The sequence below is a fragment of the Pseudophryne corroboree genome, chromosome 6, assembly GCF_028390025.1.
Source record: "Pseudophryne corroboree isolate aPseCor3 chromosome 6, aPseCor3.hap2, whole genome shotgun sequence".
NCBI classification, from domain to species: domain Eukaryota; kingdom Metazoa; phylum Chordata; class Amphibia; order Anura; family Myobatrachidae; genus Pseudophryne; species Pseudophryne corroboree.
In genome coordinates, this window is record NC_086449.1 from 531,509,104 (window position 1) to 531,529,629 (window position 20,526).

Here is a 20,526-nt window from a genome sequence, read left to right on the forward strand (position 1 = left end):
AAATTGACCTGCCTGCACAGTCTATCTAGGCTTGCGATGTCGGCCGCGCGGGACCGCATCGGGATCGCAAGGCGACTTTCACCTTGCGATTTGCACTAACTTTTCTTACGATTTTGACTATATAGTCAAAATCGTAAGAAAATATCTCCCCGTGTGTACACACCATAATTCAGATCTGATCGTAGATGTGCTAAATTTAGCACATCTACGATCATTTTCTTAGACATGCGGGGGGACGCCCGGCACAGAGCTAGTCCGCCCCGCATGTCTGGCTCTGCCCCCCCCCCCCACTAGTGCAAAAGCATCGCACGGCGCCAATGCTTTTGCACCCAGCGAGTAGCTCCCTGCCTGTGCAGCTCCTGCGCTGTGGCAGGGAGCTACCCGCCACATCCCGGGTCGCAGCGGCTGCGTGTGATGTCACGCAGCCACCACGGCCTGCCCCCCGAATGGTCCAGACAGGCCTGCTTTGTCCAGACCGCTCCCTGCCAACAGCATCCTAACGCCGTTGGCACGCCCCCTCCCGCCCCACGGCCGCCTCTGTCTGTCAATCAGGCAGATGCGATCGCAGTCCTGGTTTTAGCATCTCACTGGGCTCCCAGGATGCGCAGGCGCACTTCACAAAAAAATTCAGACTGCGATCGCTGTCTGAATTATTCCCCATAGCACAAAAAAGCAAGACTTGTACAGGAAAGTAACATCAGTTATCCATCCAAGTTATATACATAAATCACAGTTTTTAGACCAATACATAAAAAGGCAATGTTGGACACTATGACTAATAATTAAAATCACTCACATAAAGAAGAAGCTGTAAAACAGGTCATATAGTTATTGTGCAAGGATACCAAAATGTTGAAGCAAATAGGTACACAAAATAGATGGACAGAAATGAAACCGATAAGGTTTCATTATCGGGCAACTCAGTTACCCCTCGGGGCAATAAAGTGCCTGTTTTTGCGCAAAAACATCTGGGATTCCTTCCCGGATACATGTGTCTTCACAATTGCGGCAGCAAAAATGGGTCTATATCACTAATTTTTTTTTTTTTTTTCCTCCTGCCTTGGACAGGTGAAAAAATATCCACAATATTGCCAGCTGTCGGGTTTCCGGCGTTGGTCTCCTGCCCCTCTCTGAGTTCCGGCATTGGTATTTCAAGCGGTGTCAGTATTTCGACAGCCGGGATCCCGACAGCCGACATCCTTACCGCATCCCATAAGGAATATGATGTACTGTGATCACTGTACAACCATTGGAATAAAGGATTGAGCAGCCTCTTGTTTATGTATAAATATGTCCCTTTTGTGACACCTTTGTGGTATGTGTTTATTACTGGCTGCGCAATAAGACATTAGTTTATTTACCTTTCTTTTGAAAACTGTAAGCCAGTGCTCAACATCAAAGTACAACGTCTTGGTGCCTCATGGGGGGGGAGGGGGGGGGGCGGCGGCTCCTCCCAGCTGGCTCTAAACAGTGCAGCTTTGCTTCTCTTTGAGCATCAAATTCATGTGTTAACCTCAGTGCCACATCAAAGCCGGCAGGTTCAGGAAAGACTGTGCTCTTTGCATTAATGAAAGTCAACCCCCCATGACATTTTGAAGTGATGATAGATTTATTGTCTTTTTTTTTTTTTACTGCCTAGTCCTTCTATTTTCCTCAACATGGGTTCCTGTGCAGGAATTAATATCCTTACGACTTAAGGCACTTGTAACTTTGAAATGTTTTATAAAGATTTTATGGTTTGTGTTCAATAGATCTACAGTAATAAAGTTTACAATGAATAGGTCTACACCAAATGGTTAACAGTGAAAAGATCGACATGTTCAGTAGGTCGATCTCTAAAGGGTCACCATAGGAAAAGGTCGATAGGTATAAAAGGTCGACACATGAATAGGTCGAGATTGAAAGTGGTTGACACAGAAAAAAGTCGACACATTTTTTTTATTTGATTTTTTTTGGTGTCTCTTTTTGTGGTCACTGCACAGTGAACCCCAATTACTGAACCGCATCCCCTCACAAGGCTCGCTTCGCTCGCTATGCTTCGGGCAAGGTGCCTCGCTCCGCTACCGCTGCGCTCGACACAGTTTACTATACCCTGTTGTAGTCCACATGGATGGTAAAGTATTTTAAAGAACACTCATGTTGACTATATGCTGTGTCAGTCACTGGTATGTCGACCATTTGAACCTGTCGACCTTTTGACCATGTTGACCATTTGGTGTCGACCTATTGACTATCTAGACACTGTAGATCTATAGTCCGCATACCGATGTCAATATGAAGTTAATGGTGAATCATACTTTGCTACATGAGGACTGTCATGAGATTTTGAAGAAAAAAAAACCCATTTATTTCACACGTTCCCATAAGATGCATTATTAGATGTCTATTACTTATGCATTGCTTTGCTACTATGGCCCTCTAGTGGTGACATAGTAAGGTTTTAGTCTTATGCAACAAAAATCATGATTTTTGTTTCTCATTAGATTAGATAACCAATGCATTGAAAATCCTTAATACATTAGTTGTCACTCAACAAAATATTAACTCAATTTATCATTTAATTAGCTATGTTTCAAGGTGTTTCTGTAGTATTTATAGACCTTTTTTTTCTTCAGATTATCTCAAGAATCTTTCTCAGGAATCCTCAGACTACAACGATACACAAGGTATAGCCACCCTTCACTTAACTTTTATGTTTTATATATTTTAACTTTTATGTTTTATACATTTTTATACATTTCTGAATTGAGTCTAAAGCTGCACCACTACCTATGTAATAGATTTTTACAAACATGCCCATACCCCTAGCTGAAGCTCTGGGATCTTCTACCATATGTAAATATTCCTAGGCTGTGGGCTCGGTCGGTTCTATAACCGAGAACCTTCAAACAATTTGCAGGGTGATTGTGATTGGTCATCTCACCTGTCCCTCTCCATATGGTTTCCAGCTGGAGCTGTGAAAGGAAGAGAGTAGCTCAGAGAAAAATAGTTGCATGGGCAGTGGGGGCACAATAGTAATAGCATTTTCGGGGAGCTATATTATAATTGTCTTTTGTTGATACATTTATAATAGGATTTTGGTACTTACCAGGTAAATCCTTTTCTTTGAATCCATAGGGGGCACTGGAGTACTCTTGGGATATGGACGGGCTTCCGTAGGAACAGCACTGAATATTTAAATTTAGAACACTCCACCCCTCCATATCCCCGAGTACCTCAGTGTTTTTTACTGAGCCGAACAGGAACTATAGAGAGGTTGACAATGGAGTATTACATATAACATAACGTACAATAACGAAGTTGACACATAACGTTACTGACAACTAAACAGTTGACACCCTAACCAGCACTTGTAATTTGAACCAGTCGGTGAAAGTGTGTTACCATAAGATCCTCAGAACTCACCACAACTAGGTAAAACTGCTCTGGGTGGGCGTCCAGTGCCCCCTATGGATTCAAAGAAAAGGATTTACCTGGTAAGTACCAAAATCCTATTTTCTTTATCATCCACTAGGGGTCACTGGAGTACTCTTGGGACGTACCAAAGCTTCCCCCGTGGGCGGGAGAGCTGTTTGGCACTTGTAACACTAGGCGGCCAAAGCTAGATGCTGATGCCGCAAACGTATCAAACTTGTAAAAGCGCACAAACGTGTGCACTGAAGACCATGTAGCCGCACGGCAAAGCTGCGTCGTAGAAGCTCCCCGACCAGCTGCCCATGAAGTTCCCACAGAACCTGTGGAATGAGCGGTTACTGATGTAGGCGGTTGTAACCTAGCATGAAGGTAAGCCTGACGTATGGTCAGTTTTATCCATCAGGATAAGGTTTGTTTAGACGCTGGCCAACCCATCTTGGCAGCATCATAGAGAACAAACAACGTATCCGTCTTACGAACTGAAGACGTTCGGGATACATAAACGCGTAATGCACGTACCACATCCAGAGTTCCAGAATGTGCCGTCAACACAGGAACTACTATTGGTTGATTGATGTGAAAAGATGACACTACCTTTGGTAAGAAAGCGGGATTCGTCCGAAGTTCCGCTCTGTCATCATGAAACACCAAATACGGTGACTTGCATGACAAGGCACCCAAATCCGAAACACGCCTTGCCGAAGCTAAGGCTAGAAGAAAAATTGTTTTCCAAGTGAGAAACTTTATATCCACTTGCTGTAAGGGTTCAAAATATGAAGACTGTAAGAACTCTAAAACCAGATTCAAGTCCCATGGCGCTGTAGGTGGAATGAATGGAGGCTGTACACCTTGGAGAAAAGTGCGTATAGACGGCAATAGAGCCAATCGTCTTTGAAAGTAAATTGACAAAGCAGATACCTGCACCTTTAGTGTAGATAAACGCAGTCCTCCATCTAACCCTGTTTGTAGAAACAACAAAAGGCGGGATAACTTGAAAGATGAAGTCGGAAACTTCCGAGCTTCACACCAACCTATATAGGCACGCCATATTCTGTAATAATGAGCTGCCGTAACTGGCTTCCTAGCTCGTAACATGGTTGGTATAACCGAATCTGGAATGCCCTCTCTTCTTAAGAGGGCGGTCTCAACAGCCACCCCGTCAAACGCACCCGCGCTAAATCGGGGTAAAGGAACGGACCCTGTTGTAACAGGTCTGGACGCAGTGGGAGCGGCCAAGGATCGTCTGCGAGTAGTCCTCGGAGATCCGAGAACCAAGCTCTCTGAGGCCAATGAGGCGCCACTAGTATGACTGTGACAGACTCTCTTTTGATCCGTTTTAGCACCAGAGGGAGCAACGTAAACGGTGGAAACAGATACACAAGACTGTACGGCCACGCGACAGTGAGAGCATCCACCGCCACTGCCTTTGGATCTCTTGTTCTGGACACATACTGGAACGTTTGGTGATTGTGTCGAGACGCCATCAGGTCCACCTGAGGATAACCCCATCTCTGAACCAACATGTGAAACACTTCTGGATTTAATGCCCATTCGCCTGGATGAAAATCCCGACGACTGAGATAATCCGCTTCCCAGTTGTCCACTCCCGGAATGAACACTGCCGACAATATCACCTGGTGACATTCCGCCCAATTGAGGATACGAGCTACTTCCCGCATTGCCATGCGGCTTCTTGTTCCTCCTTGTTTGTTGATGTATGCGACCGCCATCGCATTGTCCGACTGCACTTGGACAGGCTGAGAGCGAAGCATGTGCACTGCTTGTCGTAGCGCATTGTAAATTGCGCGGAGTTCTAGGACATTTATAGACAGCAATTTCTCGTGATCCGCCCAGAGACCCTGGAGCTGACAATTTTGAATTACCGCTCCCCAACCTCTGAGACTGGCGTCCGTAGTTAGAATTATCCAATTCCAGCCTCCGAACCGTCTTCCTGCGGTTAAATTGTGTTCCTTGAGCCACCAGAGCAGAGATACTCTTGCCCTTGGCGACAACCTCACCCTGTGGTGAATCTGCAGATGCGAGCCCGACCACTGGGCGAACACATTCAGTTGAAATGGACGCGAGTGAAATCTTCCGAACTGAAGCGCTTCGAGAGCTGCCACCATTGTGCATAAGAGACGAATGCACAAGTGTACAGACACTGTGCGTGGCTTGAGCACTAATTGTACTAGATGGCGTAGAATTTGTACTTTCTGCTGTGGTAGGTAAATTCTTTGATTGACCGTATCGAGAATCATACCTAGGAATTGAAGGCGTTGAGACGGAATTAGATGTGATTTCTTGAAGTTGACAATCCAACCGTGGTGAACCAGTACATCGTACGTTAGCAGCGCATGTTGGAGAAGCATCTGTTGAGACGGAGCTTTGATGAGCAGATCGTCTAAATACGGAACTATTGTCACTCCCAGGGATCTGAGATGAGCTATCATCACAGACATCACTTTTGGTGAATACCCGAGGCGCTGATGACAGGCCAAACGGTAGAGCCTGAAACTGGTAATGGTTCTGGCGTATTGCAAACCGTAAGAATTTCTGATGAGGCTGCCAAATTGGAATGTGTAAGTACGCATTCTTGAGATCTAGTCCGCAATCACCGAACGCAGAGACTCCATCTTGAATCTGTAGTAAGTTACGTACTGATTGAGACCCTTTAAGTTCAATATTGGTCTGACTGAGCCATCCGGCTTTGGTACCACAAACAGACTTGAATAATAACCCTGATCCTGTTGGTGTACAGGGACCGGAATCAAAACTGCTGAATCCAGTAGGGACTGAATGGCAATTTGCAGAACCGTCCTCTTGTCGTCCGACAGAGGCAATCCTGTCTTGAAAAACCGCAGAGGCGGAAGACAGTCGAACTCTATTTTGTAACCTTTTAACATTAAATTGCGGATCCACCCATCCGCGGATGTGCGGAACCACGCCAAATGGAACGTCTGAAGGCGTGCTCCCACAATCGGAGAACCGAGATGGGCTGGTAGCCCGTCATGCCACTGGCTTGTCGGTAACCTTAGCGTCCTGGCGAGTTGTGTTGGTTTGTTGGAACCCACGTCCGCGACCACGTCTAGCAGGCGTGGCTGTTCCTCTTCCACGTTCTCGAAAGGGCTGAGGTCTAAAGGATTTGAACGAATGTCCAGCGTACCTTCTTCTTGATACCGGTGAAGGCAATGGTAAGAAAACAGATTTACCTCCCGTAGCCTCAGCAATCCATGCGTCCAATTCAGGACCAAACAACTTCTTGCCATCGTAAGGCAACGCTTCTATACCTCGTTTGACCTCTGCCTCCGCATGATAAGCACGCAGCCAGAGTGCTCTTCGTGCCGTAACTAGCGACGATGAAATACGAGAAGTGAGCTGACAGACGTCAGTAGACGCTGTACAGAGATACTCTACAGACTCAATCATTTGATTTACAAGAAGTATCAGGTTTTCGTCATGTAAAGCAGATTTGAGTTCTGTAAGCCATATTATGAGTGCCTTAGTGACCCGAATGCCAACCAATCCAGGTCTCAGCATCACACCTGCTGCTACATACATGGATTTAACATTTATATATATGTATATTAAGTAATTGTTTTTGTAAGTAAATTGTCACCTATGGTAAGCTGTGACATATTGAATATGTCTAAAGCTCATGTACAATAGAATTTAGGTATAGTACAAGGGGGATGAGGTCAAGATGCTGGCTGTCAGGATCACGGCAGTCAGAATGCCGATGGCGGATTCCTGATTGGATCAGGAGATGGACACTAGAATCCCGACAGCTGGCATTCCATTTGCAAGTATAGCGGGCAGGTTGGGGTTAGGACCGAAAAGGGGGGCTTAGGTTTAGGCACCGCACGGGGGTGAAGGTTAGGGTTAGGCTGCGGGAAGAGGTTAGGATGCGGGTCGGGGGGCTGCTAGGAGGATAGATTTAGGCACCACCGGGGGGAGGTTAGGGTTAGGAAATAACAGGCTGGGTTAGGGTTAGGCTGCAGGAAGGTTAGGGGGTAGAGGACAGGGGAGAACATGCTTACCTCCCCCTGTCTGGATTGCAACTGTCGGGATGCCAGCGTCTGTATTCTGACCGCCCGCATCCTGTGCATCGGCAAATCATACTGAACCCTTAAAAGGTTGTATTTACTGTACATATCTATATTGATGTGCAATACCAGCTTTCATTTCACATATCCTCTATTTCTTTATTTTGACATATACACCATATGCTGTAAATACAAGTATTAAAGATGGGCCTAGAATGCACTTTTCTGACAGTTATTTATTTGAATTGCCGACACACTTGTAGAAAACACTACCCAATTCGTAACTGCTATGATACTGTATTTCTGTGCAATAGCTATACATATGTATGTGCAGTATCTATACATTTATTAGGCATTCATAAATGGAAACAATGTGAATATTTTGAAATCATAAAGTAACGCTTATACTATCTCCCTGTGTAGCTGCCCTGAGTGTTGTCACTGAGGTTGCTAATCATGCTAATGATATCTTGAAGCAAGGGGTAAGTATATTTCATGAAACCTCCATGTCTGTCTGTCTGTCTGTCTGTTATCTAATATCTTCAGTTTTGATATGTATTTAGCATTTTGTGTTTAGTAGGTCTTTTACAAAAAGTAACATGAATTTTTGGTTTTGTGGCCTTTATTTCATCAGTAGTGTTTTTATATACACACAATTTTGTTTTACTCATAGAACACTTAGCAGCATATTTTTGCAGCTCATAGTATGCAATCATAATGTCACACATTGCTTTCTAATGCTTTTTGCTGGCACAAGCATATACAAATCCATACTGTAAATAGTGGGTGTGGTTCATAGGGTCGACAGTGTCTAGGTCGACGATGTTTGGGACAACCACAATTGGTCGACAGTAACAAGGTTGACAGGGATGCTAGGTCGACAGGTCAAAAGGTCTACATGAGTTTTTAATGTTTTTTTGGTGTCGTTTTCTCCGTACAGTGGCCGGAAACCCCAGTTAGTGCACCGTATCCCCTCGCCATGCTTCGGGCAAGGTGTCTTGCTCGGCACAGGTTACTATTCCATATCGAAAAAGTAAAAAAAAAAAGAAAAAAATGTGAAAAACTAATGTCGACCTAGAACATGTCAACCTAGAGACCCTGTCAACCTATTTACTGTCGACCAATAGTAGTCGACCTAAACATTGTCGATCTAGTTACTGTCGACCTAGAGACCGGATCCCGTAAATAGTTTAGGTGCAATTGTCTGTATATAATTTTAAATACTGTTGCCACCTGAATGTTAATTCATTTATTTCTTTTAAAGGACAACTTTCAAAAGCTTATGCAGATCCAGTATAGTTTAAATGGTCATCATGAAATTGTGCAGCCAGGAAGGGTAGGTACAAAACACTACTTACACATTCTTTGTTTAACCAGAAGTAACTGAATAACTGTAAATTACCATTACTTTCAAATGTGGGTTCATTTCTTTCATAGGAGAGTTACTACTAAGGGGTGTATTCAATTCTTGTCGGAAACAGCCGTCTTGTCGGAAAGATGGCAGTTTTCGACTTTTTAGGTCGGAAGGGGTTCCGACCTATTCAATGTTGCCTCAGATTTTCCGACAAGTCGTAAATTTCGACTTGTCGGAAAGCACGCGGATCAAGCCGCCGATTCACGTGTTTTGTCGGAAACGCGGCCAAATCTGACAAGTTTTAGCCCCATTTCCAACATTGTCAATCCATCTTTAAAAAAAGTTGGGTTGGCATTGTCGGGAACGTCCAAATCCGCTCATTGAATACTTAGATGTCGGATCCTTTCCGTCGGAAAGGATCTGACATCTATTGAATACACCCCTATGTATGTATTCTATTTCTTCCATTGACTATTTAAGTTGAATTTACACCTTGCTCCTAATGTAATATGGCACAGAGAGGATATTAATAATGGGTCCCTTTAGGTGAGCACCTATGTTAGTATTTACATGTTTGATTGTGTGTGTTCCTCTTTTTTTAAATTTCATTTGTCAACATAGACAATGGTAAAACAAATGCAGGCCATACATCAGAGCCACAATTCCCTGACATCAATGATCACTGATACATTGAGGAATCTGCAAAATCCTGCATGTTAAATATCCCTGACTTGCTGATCCCGATCATTTTTTGGTCAGAATCTGCAAATCAAGGATTTCCAACATGTCTTCATTTCCCTGATCCTCCAGGCACATGGAGAACAGGAAATTGCCATAATTCTCCCCTGATGTATGAGCCCCTTTAGAGAACAAAAAGTAGGACCATGTTTATAAGTCACTGAATTTTCAATATGGTGGGAAAAGGAAAATATGCTTCATATTGATTGTACATCTTTGACTCTGTAGGATCAGGGGTGTAATTGACAGAGAAGAGAAACGGAGGGGGGATATTAATGGAAGAATAAGGGTTGGAGTCCAGAGACATCAAGTAGTAGGAACAAGTTCCACTGGGATACTAGGTGTGACTATAGATAACAGGGCAGGTGTCCAATGTGTAAAAAGTTGGAAACAACATTCCCCATGTAAGAGGGATGGAGAAGCTTCCAAGAGGGGTCTCCTAGGGTGGAAACGTGAGAAGGAGTATTCTCGAGAGAGAGAGAGAGGAAGGTTAGCGATCTGACAGCCCAGATCTTTTCAAAAACATATTTCTCATTATGGAGATATGTTAGTTTTTTTCCATAGCTGTGACATGCCAAGTGCTTCTTTTCAGTTCTTGGCAGGAAGGTGAAAGTGGGATTTCCCAAATCCTAGTAACGACTTTTTTTTCCCCTTCCAATTCAAAGCTCATTAATGCAGAAACATCTGCAGGTGTAGGATCTGTCTGGAAATCAATTATTCAGAAAGTTCCCAAAACCAGATAGAACAAAGGGGGTCATTCCGAGTTGATCGCTCGCTAGCTAGTTTTAGCAGCCGTGCAAACGCTATGCCGCCGCCCACTGGGGAGTGTATTTTAGCTTAGCAGAAGTACGAACGCATGTGCAGCCGAGCTCTGCAAAAACTGTTTGTGCAGTTTCTGAGTAGTTCTGAACCTACTCAGCGCTTGCGATCACTTCAGCCTATTCGTGTCCGGATTTGACGTCATACACCCACCCAGCGAATGCCCAGCCACGCCTGCGTTTTATCAGACACGCCTGCGTTTTTGCAGACACTCCCTGAAAACGGTCAGTTGGCACCCAGAAACGCCCCCTTCCTGTCAATCTTCTTGCGGCCGTCAGTGCGACTGAAAACTTCGCTAGAACTTGTGCACAACCACAACGGGCTTTGTACCCGTACGTTGCGTGTGCGCATTGTGGGGAATACGCATGCGCAGAAATGCCATTTTTTAGCCTGATCGCTGCGCTGCGAACAACGGCAGCTAGCGATCAACTCGGAATGACCTCCAAAAAGTAAATAATTGTCATTGTTTGGCTATAGTGACAGACATAGAGGCCTGGTCACCAAGTGTTTTTATGTGCAGTCTCTGCACAAAATGTAATGAGGGCGCCGTGGCCATTGTGGGAAAAGACAAGTTATTTTGTGTATGTAATTTAGTTTATTTTAGGCATGCCTTCAAATTATGGAAAAACATTTTGGACCTAATTCTGAGGGGAGAGTAAAGCAAAGCACGTAATTGTGCACTGAGACAAACCATGTTGCAGTGTAAGGGGTGCAAATACTTATTTATTTTTTGCATGCAGGGTAAATACTAACTGCTCTTGCATGTAGCACACAAATAGTGGGCAGCTTTATTTTGACACTGCAAATTAGATTTGAGTTTGTGCAGGCCCCTCCTTGCATGATACATCTGCCCCACCTGCAGTTGCAGTGCAGCATGGTTTTGCCAAAGTGTACAGTTACTTGCTCTTTTTTGCTTTACTCCCACCTCAGAATCAGGCCCTCTATCTGGAAAACCCTGAGTCTCAATCATTGTTTGTGAGCATTAGATTTATAGATGGAATTTTCAGGCACTTAAATTTCACCTCTACAAAAAGTTTTCAGTAACTTTCCAAAATGTACACTTCTCCCTAGTTGTATATGGAGTTTATGCTGATTTGAAAGCCACTAAAGTGTATGGTCATTTGATTAACCAGACTTCTCTACATAATCTGTCCTGTGTAAATTAGCAACCTTTCACCTCTTTGTGTGTGTGCTTACCCATTGTTTCTTTTATAGTGGTTAGACATAGGATAACATGTATCCAACCAGATTGCTGGGATGTCTTTGGCAGTACTGAGTATGGAGTGGTATTCATGTGACCGGCGGTCTGCTGACCGACAGTCACATGACCTCCTCCACCATCCCGCTGGCTCAGTATCCCGATGGTCGGCATGCCGACCAACAGGGACTATTTCCACTCGTGGGTGTCCACGACACCCATAGAGTGGGAATAGAACCCGTGGCGACCGCAGGTCGCCACCGAGCCCGCAGCGTGGCGAGCGCAGCGAGCCCGCAAGGGGCTTGCTGCACTCGCCCCTTCCCGCCGGGATCCCGGCGTCGGTATGCTGCCGGGATCCCGGCGTCGGTAAGCTGACCGGTGGTCAGGAGACCGCCGGTCAGCCATACTACACCCCTGAGTATGGGTGGTGTCACTTGGGGGACCTTGATAAGTGCGAGATTCATATGTTCTTAATTTTAGCTTTTGGGATAGATTGAAGTGAAATGCTCTTTGATCCTCCTCTTTCTGGCGTTTTAATAGGTGGCCCGTGTGCAAGTTTTTGTTTGGGCTCCTTTCCGCAGAAAATATGATTCAGGGGCATACTCAGAAAATATAGTGACTTTGTGACAGTACCAGAGCCCTCTCTGGCCCCTGCACATGCACCATATTTCTGATTAGATGGATTTGACCGTGATTTGGGTTTCAAGATGTACTGCTTGGGACCCCTTGACCCAGGTGCATGCATGCACTGCACACCCCAACCTCCATCATTTGAAAGCAATTAAGCTGAGATAAGTCTACATTGCTAGGCAGTTGAATTGCTGTGTGATAAGAAAATTCACTTTTACTTCAACCTGTCACAGACACAGCATTCGACAACCTGCTAGAATTATCGTATTTGAATGCTTCACCTTTCTAGCTGAAAATTCCTGTCATGTGACACTACCATAATCTGTGCAGCTGTGATCATTCCAGTAATTGTATTGGAAAACAGGGATCTTCCCACTTGTTTAACTGTCAGCTCAGAGAAAACAGGGCTGCATGTGATAGGGCAATGTCATGTGAGGAGGGGAATTAAGGCAAGTGGGAGCCACAGGCTAATAGCTAGATAGTGGAAGGAGCAGGGCCCTCATGCAGTACAGAGTAGTGTGAGACTCGCATAATGCTAACTGAGGGAAATTGTAGTGTCAAATGCACTTTTTAATGATACTAAATTCATGTAGCCAGCTTATTATTTACTGTGCACTATAGTAGACGGGTCTGGGACTGAGGGTCGACAGCACAAAGGTCGACACACCTTAGGTCGACGCCAATTGGTCGACATGGACAAAAGGTCGACAGGAATAAGGTCGACATGGAAAAAGGTAGACATGAGTTTTTTATGTTTTTTTGGTGTCGTTTTCTTCATAGAGTGACCGGGAACCCCAATTAGTGCACCGCGTCCCCTCGCATGGCTCGCCATGCTTCGGGCATGGTGCCTTCGCTCCGCTACCGCTTCGCTCGGCACACTTTACCGTTCCAATCGTAGTCCACGTGGATCGTTAAGTATGAAAAGATTGAAAAAAAAGAAAAAAATCGTGAAAAACTCATGTCGACCTTTTTCCATGTCGACCTTTTTCCATGTCGACATTTTGTCCATGTCGACCTAAGGTGTGTCGACCAATTGGCGTCGACCTAAGGTGTGTCGACCTTTGTGCTGTCGACCTGGAGTCCGGATACCATAGTAGACATTAGTTGTTTTTTTTAGGTGTCTCAATTTTATTTTTTTATTCTGCTGGCTCAGGTCTTCTTGAAAGAGGGGACTTTGATGAAGCTTTCCAGGAAGGTCATGCAACCGCGAATGTTTTTTTTGGTAAGTTGCCATATTACTGAAATTTGCCTGAGGAAACCCCTATTGACAGTAGCCATGATTGTACATAGAAGAACAGGAAATAGAATGTTTTATGTTAACTCTTTCACCTCTTTTTGTTTTGATTAGTCATCTTTTTTATATATGGGATAATGTACCCCTTTTCCACTTTATATTGATTGGTAATAGTTATGTCTGGCGTTACCTGGATTTTTTTCTCTCTCATGAGTACCCCAGTAGGATGCCCCTACTCTCTATGAACTCACTCCCGCTAGCATGCTTGCTATTGTGTGCTCCATCCTCCCCGTCACTATGCATTGCCAGGTCTCTCATGCTTGCCGCTTGCTCCCGCTGGGGACAGCCTTTCCCCAGAGCAAGGAAAAATAAGTAAGACGCTAAACCTTTTGGATGAACCCAAAATAGTTTGGAGCTTTAAATAGCCAGAGAGGTGGTAGTAGATCAGAGTTGTTAGTTGTTGTTTAAATTTGGCAAAGATCCATCAGCTTGTTAATTTGCATATCTTAATGCAATAAACAGTAGTAAGTAATGGATTATGTTAATACGCATTCATTTTTGCTTTATACAGATGGTAGTCTGTGGTTAGTTATTTCAGTCCAATTTTGGTTACCAGGTCAGTTTTATAATACACTGCTCAAAAAAATAAAGGCAACACTAAAACAACACAATGTAACTCCAAGTCAATCACACTTCTGTGAAATCAAACTGTCCACTTAGGAAGCAACACTAATTGACAATCAATTTCACATGCTGTTGTGCAAATGGAATAGACCAGAGGTGGAAATTATAGGCAATTAGCAAGACACCCCCAATAAAGGAGTTGTTCTGCAGGTGGTGACCGCAGACCACTTCTCAGCTCCTATGCTTGCTGGCTGATGTTTTGGTCACTTTTTAAAGCTGGCGGTGCTTTCACTCTAGTGGTAGCATGAGATGGAGTCTACAACCCACACAAGTGGCTCAGGTAGTGCAGCTCATCCAGGATGGCACATCAATGCGAGCTGTGGCAAGAAGGTTTGCTGTGTCTGTCAGCGTAGTGTCGAGAGCATGGAGGCGCTACCAGGAGACAGGCCAGTACATCAGGAGACGTGGAGGAGGCTGTAGGAGGGCAACAATCCAGCAGCAGGACCGCTACCTCCGCCTTTGTGCAAGGAGGAAGAGGAAGAGCACTGCCAGAGCCCTGCAAAATGACCTCCAGCAAGCCACAAATGTGCATGTGTCTACTCAAACGATCAGAAACAGACTCCATGAGGGTGGTATGAGGGCCCGACGTCCACAGGTAGGGGTAGTGCTTACAGCCCAACACCGTGCAGGACGTTTGGCATTTGCCAGAGAACACCAAGATTGGCAAATTCGCCACTGGCGCCCTGTGCTCTTCACAGATGAAAGCAGGTTCTCACTGAGCACATGTGACAGACGTGACAGAGTCTGGAGACGCCAAGGAGAACGTTCTGCTGCCTGCAACATCCTCCAGCATGACCGGTTTGGCAGTGGGTCAGTAATGGTGTGGGGTGGCATTTCTTTGGGGGGCCGCACAGCCCTCCATGTGCTGGCCAGAGGTAGCCTGACTGCCATTAGGTACCGAGATGAGATCCTCAGACCCCTTGTGAGACCATATGCTGGTGCGGTTGGCCCTGGGTTCCTCCTAATGCAAGACAATGCTAGACCTCATGTGGCTGGAGTGTGTCAGCAGTTCCTGCAAGACGAAGGCATTGATGCTATGGACTGGCCCGTCCGTTCCCCAGACCTGAATCCAATTGAGCACATCTGGGACATCATGTCTCGCTCCATCCACCAATGCCACGTTGCACCACAGACTGTCCAGGAGTTGGCGGATGCTTTAGTCCAGGTCTGGGAGGAGTTCCCTCAGGAGACCATCCGCCACCTCATCAGGAGCATGCCCAGGCGTTGTAGGGAGGTCATACAGGCACGTGGAGGCCACACACACTACTGAGCCTCATTTTGACTTGTTTTAAGGACATTACATCAAAGTTGGATCAGCCTGTAGTGTGTTTTTCCACTTTAATTTTGAGTGTGACTCCAAATCCAGACCTCCATGGGTTAATAAATTTTGATTTCCATTGATAATTTTTGTGTGATTTTGTTGTCAGCACATTCAACTAAGTATTTAATAAGAATATTTCATTCATTCAGATCTAGGATGTGTTGTTTAAGTGTTCCCTTTATTTTTTTGAGCAGTGTATAAATGTGCTTTTGAATTAAGGGAGAATGAAATAGTTACCCACTATCCTGTAGTCACCCCCATTGGGGAGGACACTCAATCCCCTTCCTTCATTCCAACAGGCTTTTTTGCAGTTCTCCACAATTGTGAAATACACACAAATTAGACAAAAAATGTCTCTTGTTAGGAATATATTAGCAGCCAGATGTCACCGCTTCTCATAGACAGCCCGGGTACTACAGTATCAATGATCAATACTTATCACCCTGAACATGCCATGAGCAAAGTTTGCAGCAAGGGGGCAGGGTCCTAACCCGTTTCTCTGCCTCCTAATCAGCAGTTTCCTCAGAAGACATGACAAAAGAGTTTGTCTACTTGTGCTTATTTTGCAACTGTGGAATATTGGCTCTAAGCCTGTTGGAACAAAAGAAGGGAATTGAGTGTCCTCCCTAACGGGGGTAACCACGGGATAGTGGGTAGACTTCTTCACTCTCTCCTAATCCAAAACTGCATTAAAATTATAACACTGACCTGGTAACCTAAAGGCCCGTATTCACGGGCCGATGTGGGAGAGATGTGTGCTGAGCGAACCGCTCAGCACACATCTCTCCCACCGCTCAGCACAGCGCGATGTGTGCTGAGCGTGCGGGGGGAAGGGGGGAGACGGGGAGGCCGCTCATTTCACCCAGCGGGTGAAATGAGCGACCTGCTAGATTGGCCTGCATGGCAGGCCAATCTAGCACCAGCGATAGCGATGCGCGGGGCTGTGCATCGCTATCGCTGTGGGGGGTACACACGGACCGATCATGCTTAAAAGCTAAGCAATCTAGTCAGATTGCTTAGATTATCGCTCCGTGAGTACCCCCTTAAGTTGGACAGAAACAACTAACATCTCCCAGATCAGTCTAAGACATGGGGACAAGATCGGGGATTCCGTTGGGGACTGCACACTTCTGTCTGTTGCTCATCTAGCTGTTTGTCAGGAGTCCAGGGGAGTAGGAATGGCCATCGATAATTCAAAATCATTGTTGCAGCAGTGGCTCCTAGTTTACATATAGTATGGGGGCTGCCGCTACCCCTGTGCCCAGAGAGGAGACAGCCAGCTGCCAGCCCCGGGTCCCAGCTCGTGGATCCGGCAGGTGCTGGGACCGGCACATGCACAGACATCGCGGTTCAACTGCGCCAACCCCCTGCTTCTATGGACTGCATTGGCTGCAGCCCATAGAAGCCGGATTGGGCTGCGCCAGAGGTACAATAGAAAATCACTCCCAGTCATAGTGAAGTCAGTACAGTCACGGACAGTGTCTGGCTCACCGGCAGAGAGGGGTGCATCAATGGTTTATGACCAATGGTGAATACTTTTGCCATCAATGGAGAAGAACAAGATAGGTCACAGCCAAGCAGTGAAACGGGGATGATCGGTTGGTGAAACCATTGATGGTCATCCATTGCATAGGCTGCAACCATTGATGCTAACTTGCTGGTTGAACACACCGATAGCCATCCTTACAGGAGAGAGAGCGACCATGTCGGGTGCAAGCAGTGCATGTTAACTGTGGCATGCAGGCACATGTGTCTGCAATAACGTTTTTTTTTTTTTAACAGGGAAGTGTCTTAAATATTCAATATATGGGGTCTGATGCTGCTTAAAATACCATTAATACATTTAGCAGGTTAAAACAGTATGTATTTTATATATAGTATATTTTGTTTTTCACATCATTAATTGCTTTTTACATTATTGCATAATTTTCCAATTTCACTGACCTACCTACTTTTTGGAGTTACATAAATTGATCTTGTTCACTTGAGTCACAACATTAATTCTTTAATTGTTCTATGACAATATGAATTAATGTACTATGGATAAACTATTATTTTGTTTTCTTTCAGTTCAATGATGCTTTATTATACACAACCCCCGTCCAATCAGGAATGTTTAAGCTTAACAATATGCTCTCTCTGGCTGGGATGAAGGTAAAATCTTATCCAATCCATATACTGGAATGTTGTCAGACTATTTGCTTTGGCATCACACAATAACATATATATTATACTTTATACTTCTAGGTGAGGAAACCAACCCAAGAGGCTTATCAAAATGAGCTGAATATAGAAAGTGTGGAGAGATCCTTCATTTTGTCTGCCAGGTACTACGCAATAGTACCACCCATTAAATTACTGACAGTGAAAAGATGATTTCTAAAAGGATTAAGATATGTCTGAACGTTCTATGTAAGATTAAGAAGAACTCAAAAAAGTTCTGTGGATGTTTAAGAACATTAAATGCCTTTTAATATATTGGCATGCAAATGCCCTTCTGATTTTTACTACATTTTACAAAATATTTCTTCTTTTTGCTTCCTTTGACACCTGGTAATTCTATTTAGTATTTTATGGAAAATGCATCTTCATTGCCCTGGGGTACAACACACACTTGTATCCTATGAAGAGAGCTGCAGAGTTAATTCATATAAGGAAAGAAAGGATGTTTGAAAGACCAAGTTATTTATTTAGTAAAGGGTGTAAGAAACCATGTACAAGCTCTCAAGTTAAAATTGTGTTACGGTTGTAGCCCTTAAATAAACAGTACAGTGGTGTCTTTTTAATTGCTTGAACGGTACATTTTCCAAAAACCAATGGCTTTGAGATTTTTTTTATTCCTTTTCATCACACAATCGGGTCCCCTTCTGAGTAAAATGTCATAGTACACAAAGCAAAATATACAAATACATACTTTAATAATAGTAATGGTATCTATTGTACAATCTCCTGCGAATGTGTCTAGCTGTGGGGTGGCCCCGCCCGTTACCCTTACAGCTTTCACTGGCTGGTAGACATCCAGACACAGCCTCATTTCTTTTTTTTTTCTACCCATTGCACTGGTTAGGATAGCACTGTTTATTCCAGTCAGCACCACCTCTCCACTCCTGTGGACCTAGGGGGTCTGCTAGTGGGGGTGTAGATAGTTGCAGGTGCTGACAGGAGGGAACAGTCCTGTCCTGTCCTGTCGGTATCCCCCCACCAGGAGAGAGACTGATGGTATTGGAAGGGGGCTGGGGCAGAGATGAGAGACTTACTGTAGGAGCAGACATGGGGGACAGGTGATAGAGAGAGAACCAGAGATGAGAGAAGAGGAGATGGAGGGGGATGGAGGCCAATGTTGGGGAGAGCTGAGGGGGCAGAGAAGAGAGTTAGGGCTAATGGGAGGTAGGGGGATAAAAATAAGATAGATGGAAAGAGGAGGATGAAGGTGACAGAAATAAGAGACAGTAAGAGGGGATAAGGGGGATGAAAGATTAACTCTATTTCTCTGACGTCCTAGTGGATGCTGGGGACTCCGTCAGGACCATGGGGAATAGCGGCTCCGCAGGAGACAGGGCACAAAATTTAAAAGTTTGACCACTAGGTGGTGTGTACTGGCTCCTCCCCCTATGACCCTCCTCCAAGCCTCAGTTAGGTTTTTGTGCCCGTCCGAGCAGGGTGCAATCTAGGTGGCTCTCATAAAGAGCTGCTTAGAGTAAAAGTTTTGATAGTTTTATTATTTTCAGTGAGTCCTGCTGGCAACAGGCTCACTGCAACGAGGGACCTAGGGGAGAAGTGAACTCACCTGCGTGCAGGATGGATTTGCTTCTTAGGCTACTGGACACTAGCTCCAGAGGGACGATCACAGGTACAGCCTGGATGGGTCACCGGAGCCGCGCCGCCGACCCCCTTGCAGATGCCGAAGTAAGAAGAGGTCCAGAAACCGGCGGCTGAAGGCTTTTCAGTCTTCATGAGGTAGCGCACAGCACTGCAGCTGTGCGCCATTGCGCTCAGGCACACTTCACACCGGCGGTCACTGAGGGTGCAGGGCGCTGGGGGGGGCGCCCTGGGCAGCAATGTTAATACCTTTCTGGCTAAAAAGAATACATCACATATAGTCCATGAGGCTATATGGATGTATTTCACCCCTGCCAGGTCTCAGAAAAACCGGGAGAAGAGCCCGCCGGAATAGTGGGCGGGGCCTATCTCCTCAGCACACAGCGCCATTTTCCCACACAGCTCCGCTGCTAGGAAGGCTCCCAGGCTCTCCCCTGCACTGCACTACAGAAACAGGGTAAAAAACAGAGAGGGGGGGCATTTTTTGGCGATATTATATATATTTAAGCAGCTTTAAGGAAACAACACTTATATAAGGTTGTTCCTATATAATTATAGCGCTTTGGTGTGTGCTGGCAAACTCTCCCTCTGTCTCCCCAAAGGGCTAGTGGGGTCCTGTCTTCTATCAGAGCATTCCCTGTGTGTCTGCTGTGTGTCGGTACGTGTGTGTCGACATGTATGAGGACGATGTTGGTGTGGAGGCGGAGCAATTGCCGGTAATGGTGATGTCACCCCCTAGGGAGTCGACACCGGAATGGATGGCTTTGTTTATGGAATTACGTGATAATGTCAGCACGCTGCAAAAGTCGATTGACGACATGAGACGACCGGCAAACCAGTTAGTACCTGTACAGGCGTCTCAAACACCGTCAGGGGCTGTAAAACGCCCTTTGCCTCAGTCGGTCGACACAGACCCAGACACGGACACCAAATCTAGTGTCGACGGTGAAGAAACGAACGTATTTTCCAGTAGGGCCACACGTTATATGATCACGGCAATGAAGGAGGCTTTGCATATCTCTGATACTGCAAGTACCACAAAAAGGGGTATTATGTGGGGTCTGAAAAAACTACCTGTAGTTTTTCCTGAATCAGAGGAATTGAATGACGTGTGTGATGAAGCGTGGGTTACCCCTGATAAAAAACTGCTAATTTCAAAGAAGTTATTGGCGTTATACCCTTTCCCGCCAGAGGTTAGGGCGCGCTGGACAAGGCGCTCACACGTTTATCCAAACAAGTGGCGTTACCGTCTCCTGATACGGCCGCCCTCAA

At 45.3% G+C, this 20,526-nt stretch overlaps 1 protein-coding gene across 1 annotated transcript in view; it reads left to right on the forward strand.

Moving 5' to 3' along the window:
* Nucleotides 1-20,526, forward strand: part of FGD6 (FYVE, RhoGEF and PH domain containing 6) — a 225,393-nt gene that overhangs the window by 157,888 nt on the left and 46,979 nt on the right. The window contains exons 9-14 of the mRNA XM_063927602.1: nt 2,616-2,666; nt 7,881-7,939; nt 8,722-8,793; nt 13,350-13,418; nt 17,506-17,589; nt 17,683-17,762. Of these exons, the coding sequence (XP_063783672.1) occupies nt 2,616-2,666; nt 7,881-7,939; nt 8,722-8,793; nt 13,350-13,418; nt 17,506-17,589; nt 17,683-17,762 (415 nt within the window). The remainder of the gene's footprint in view (nt 1-2,615; nt 2,667-7,880; nt 7,940-8,721; nt 8,794-13,349; nt 13,419-17,505; nt 17,590-17,682; nt 17,763-20,526) is intronic.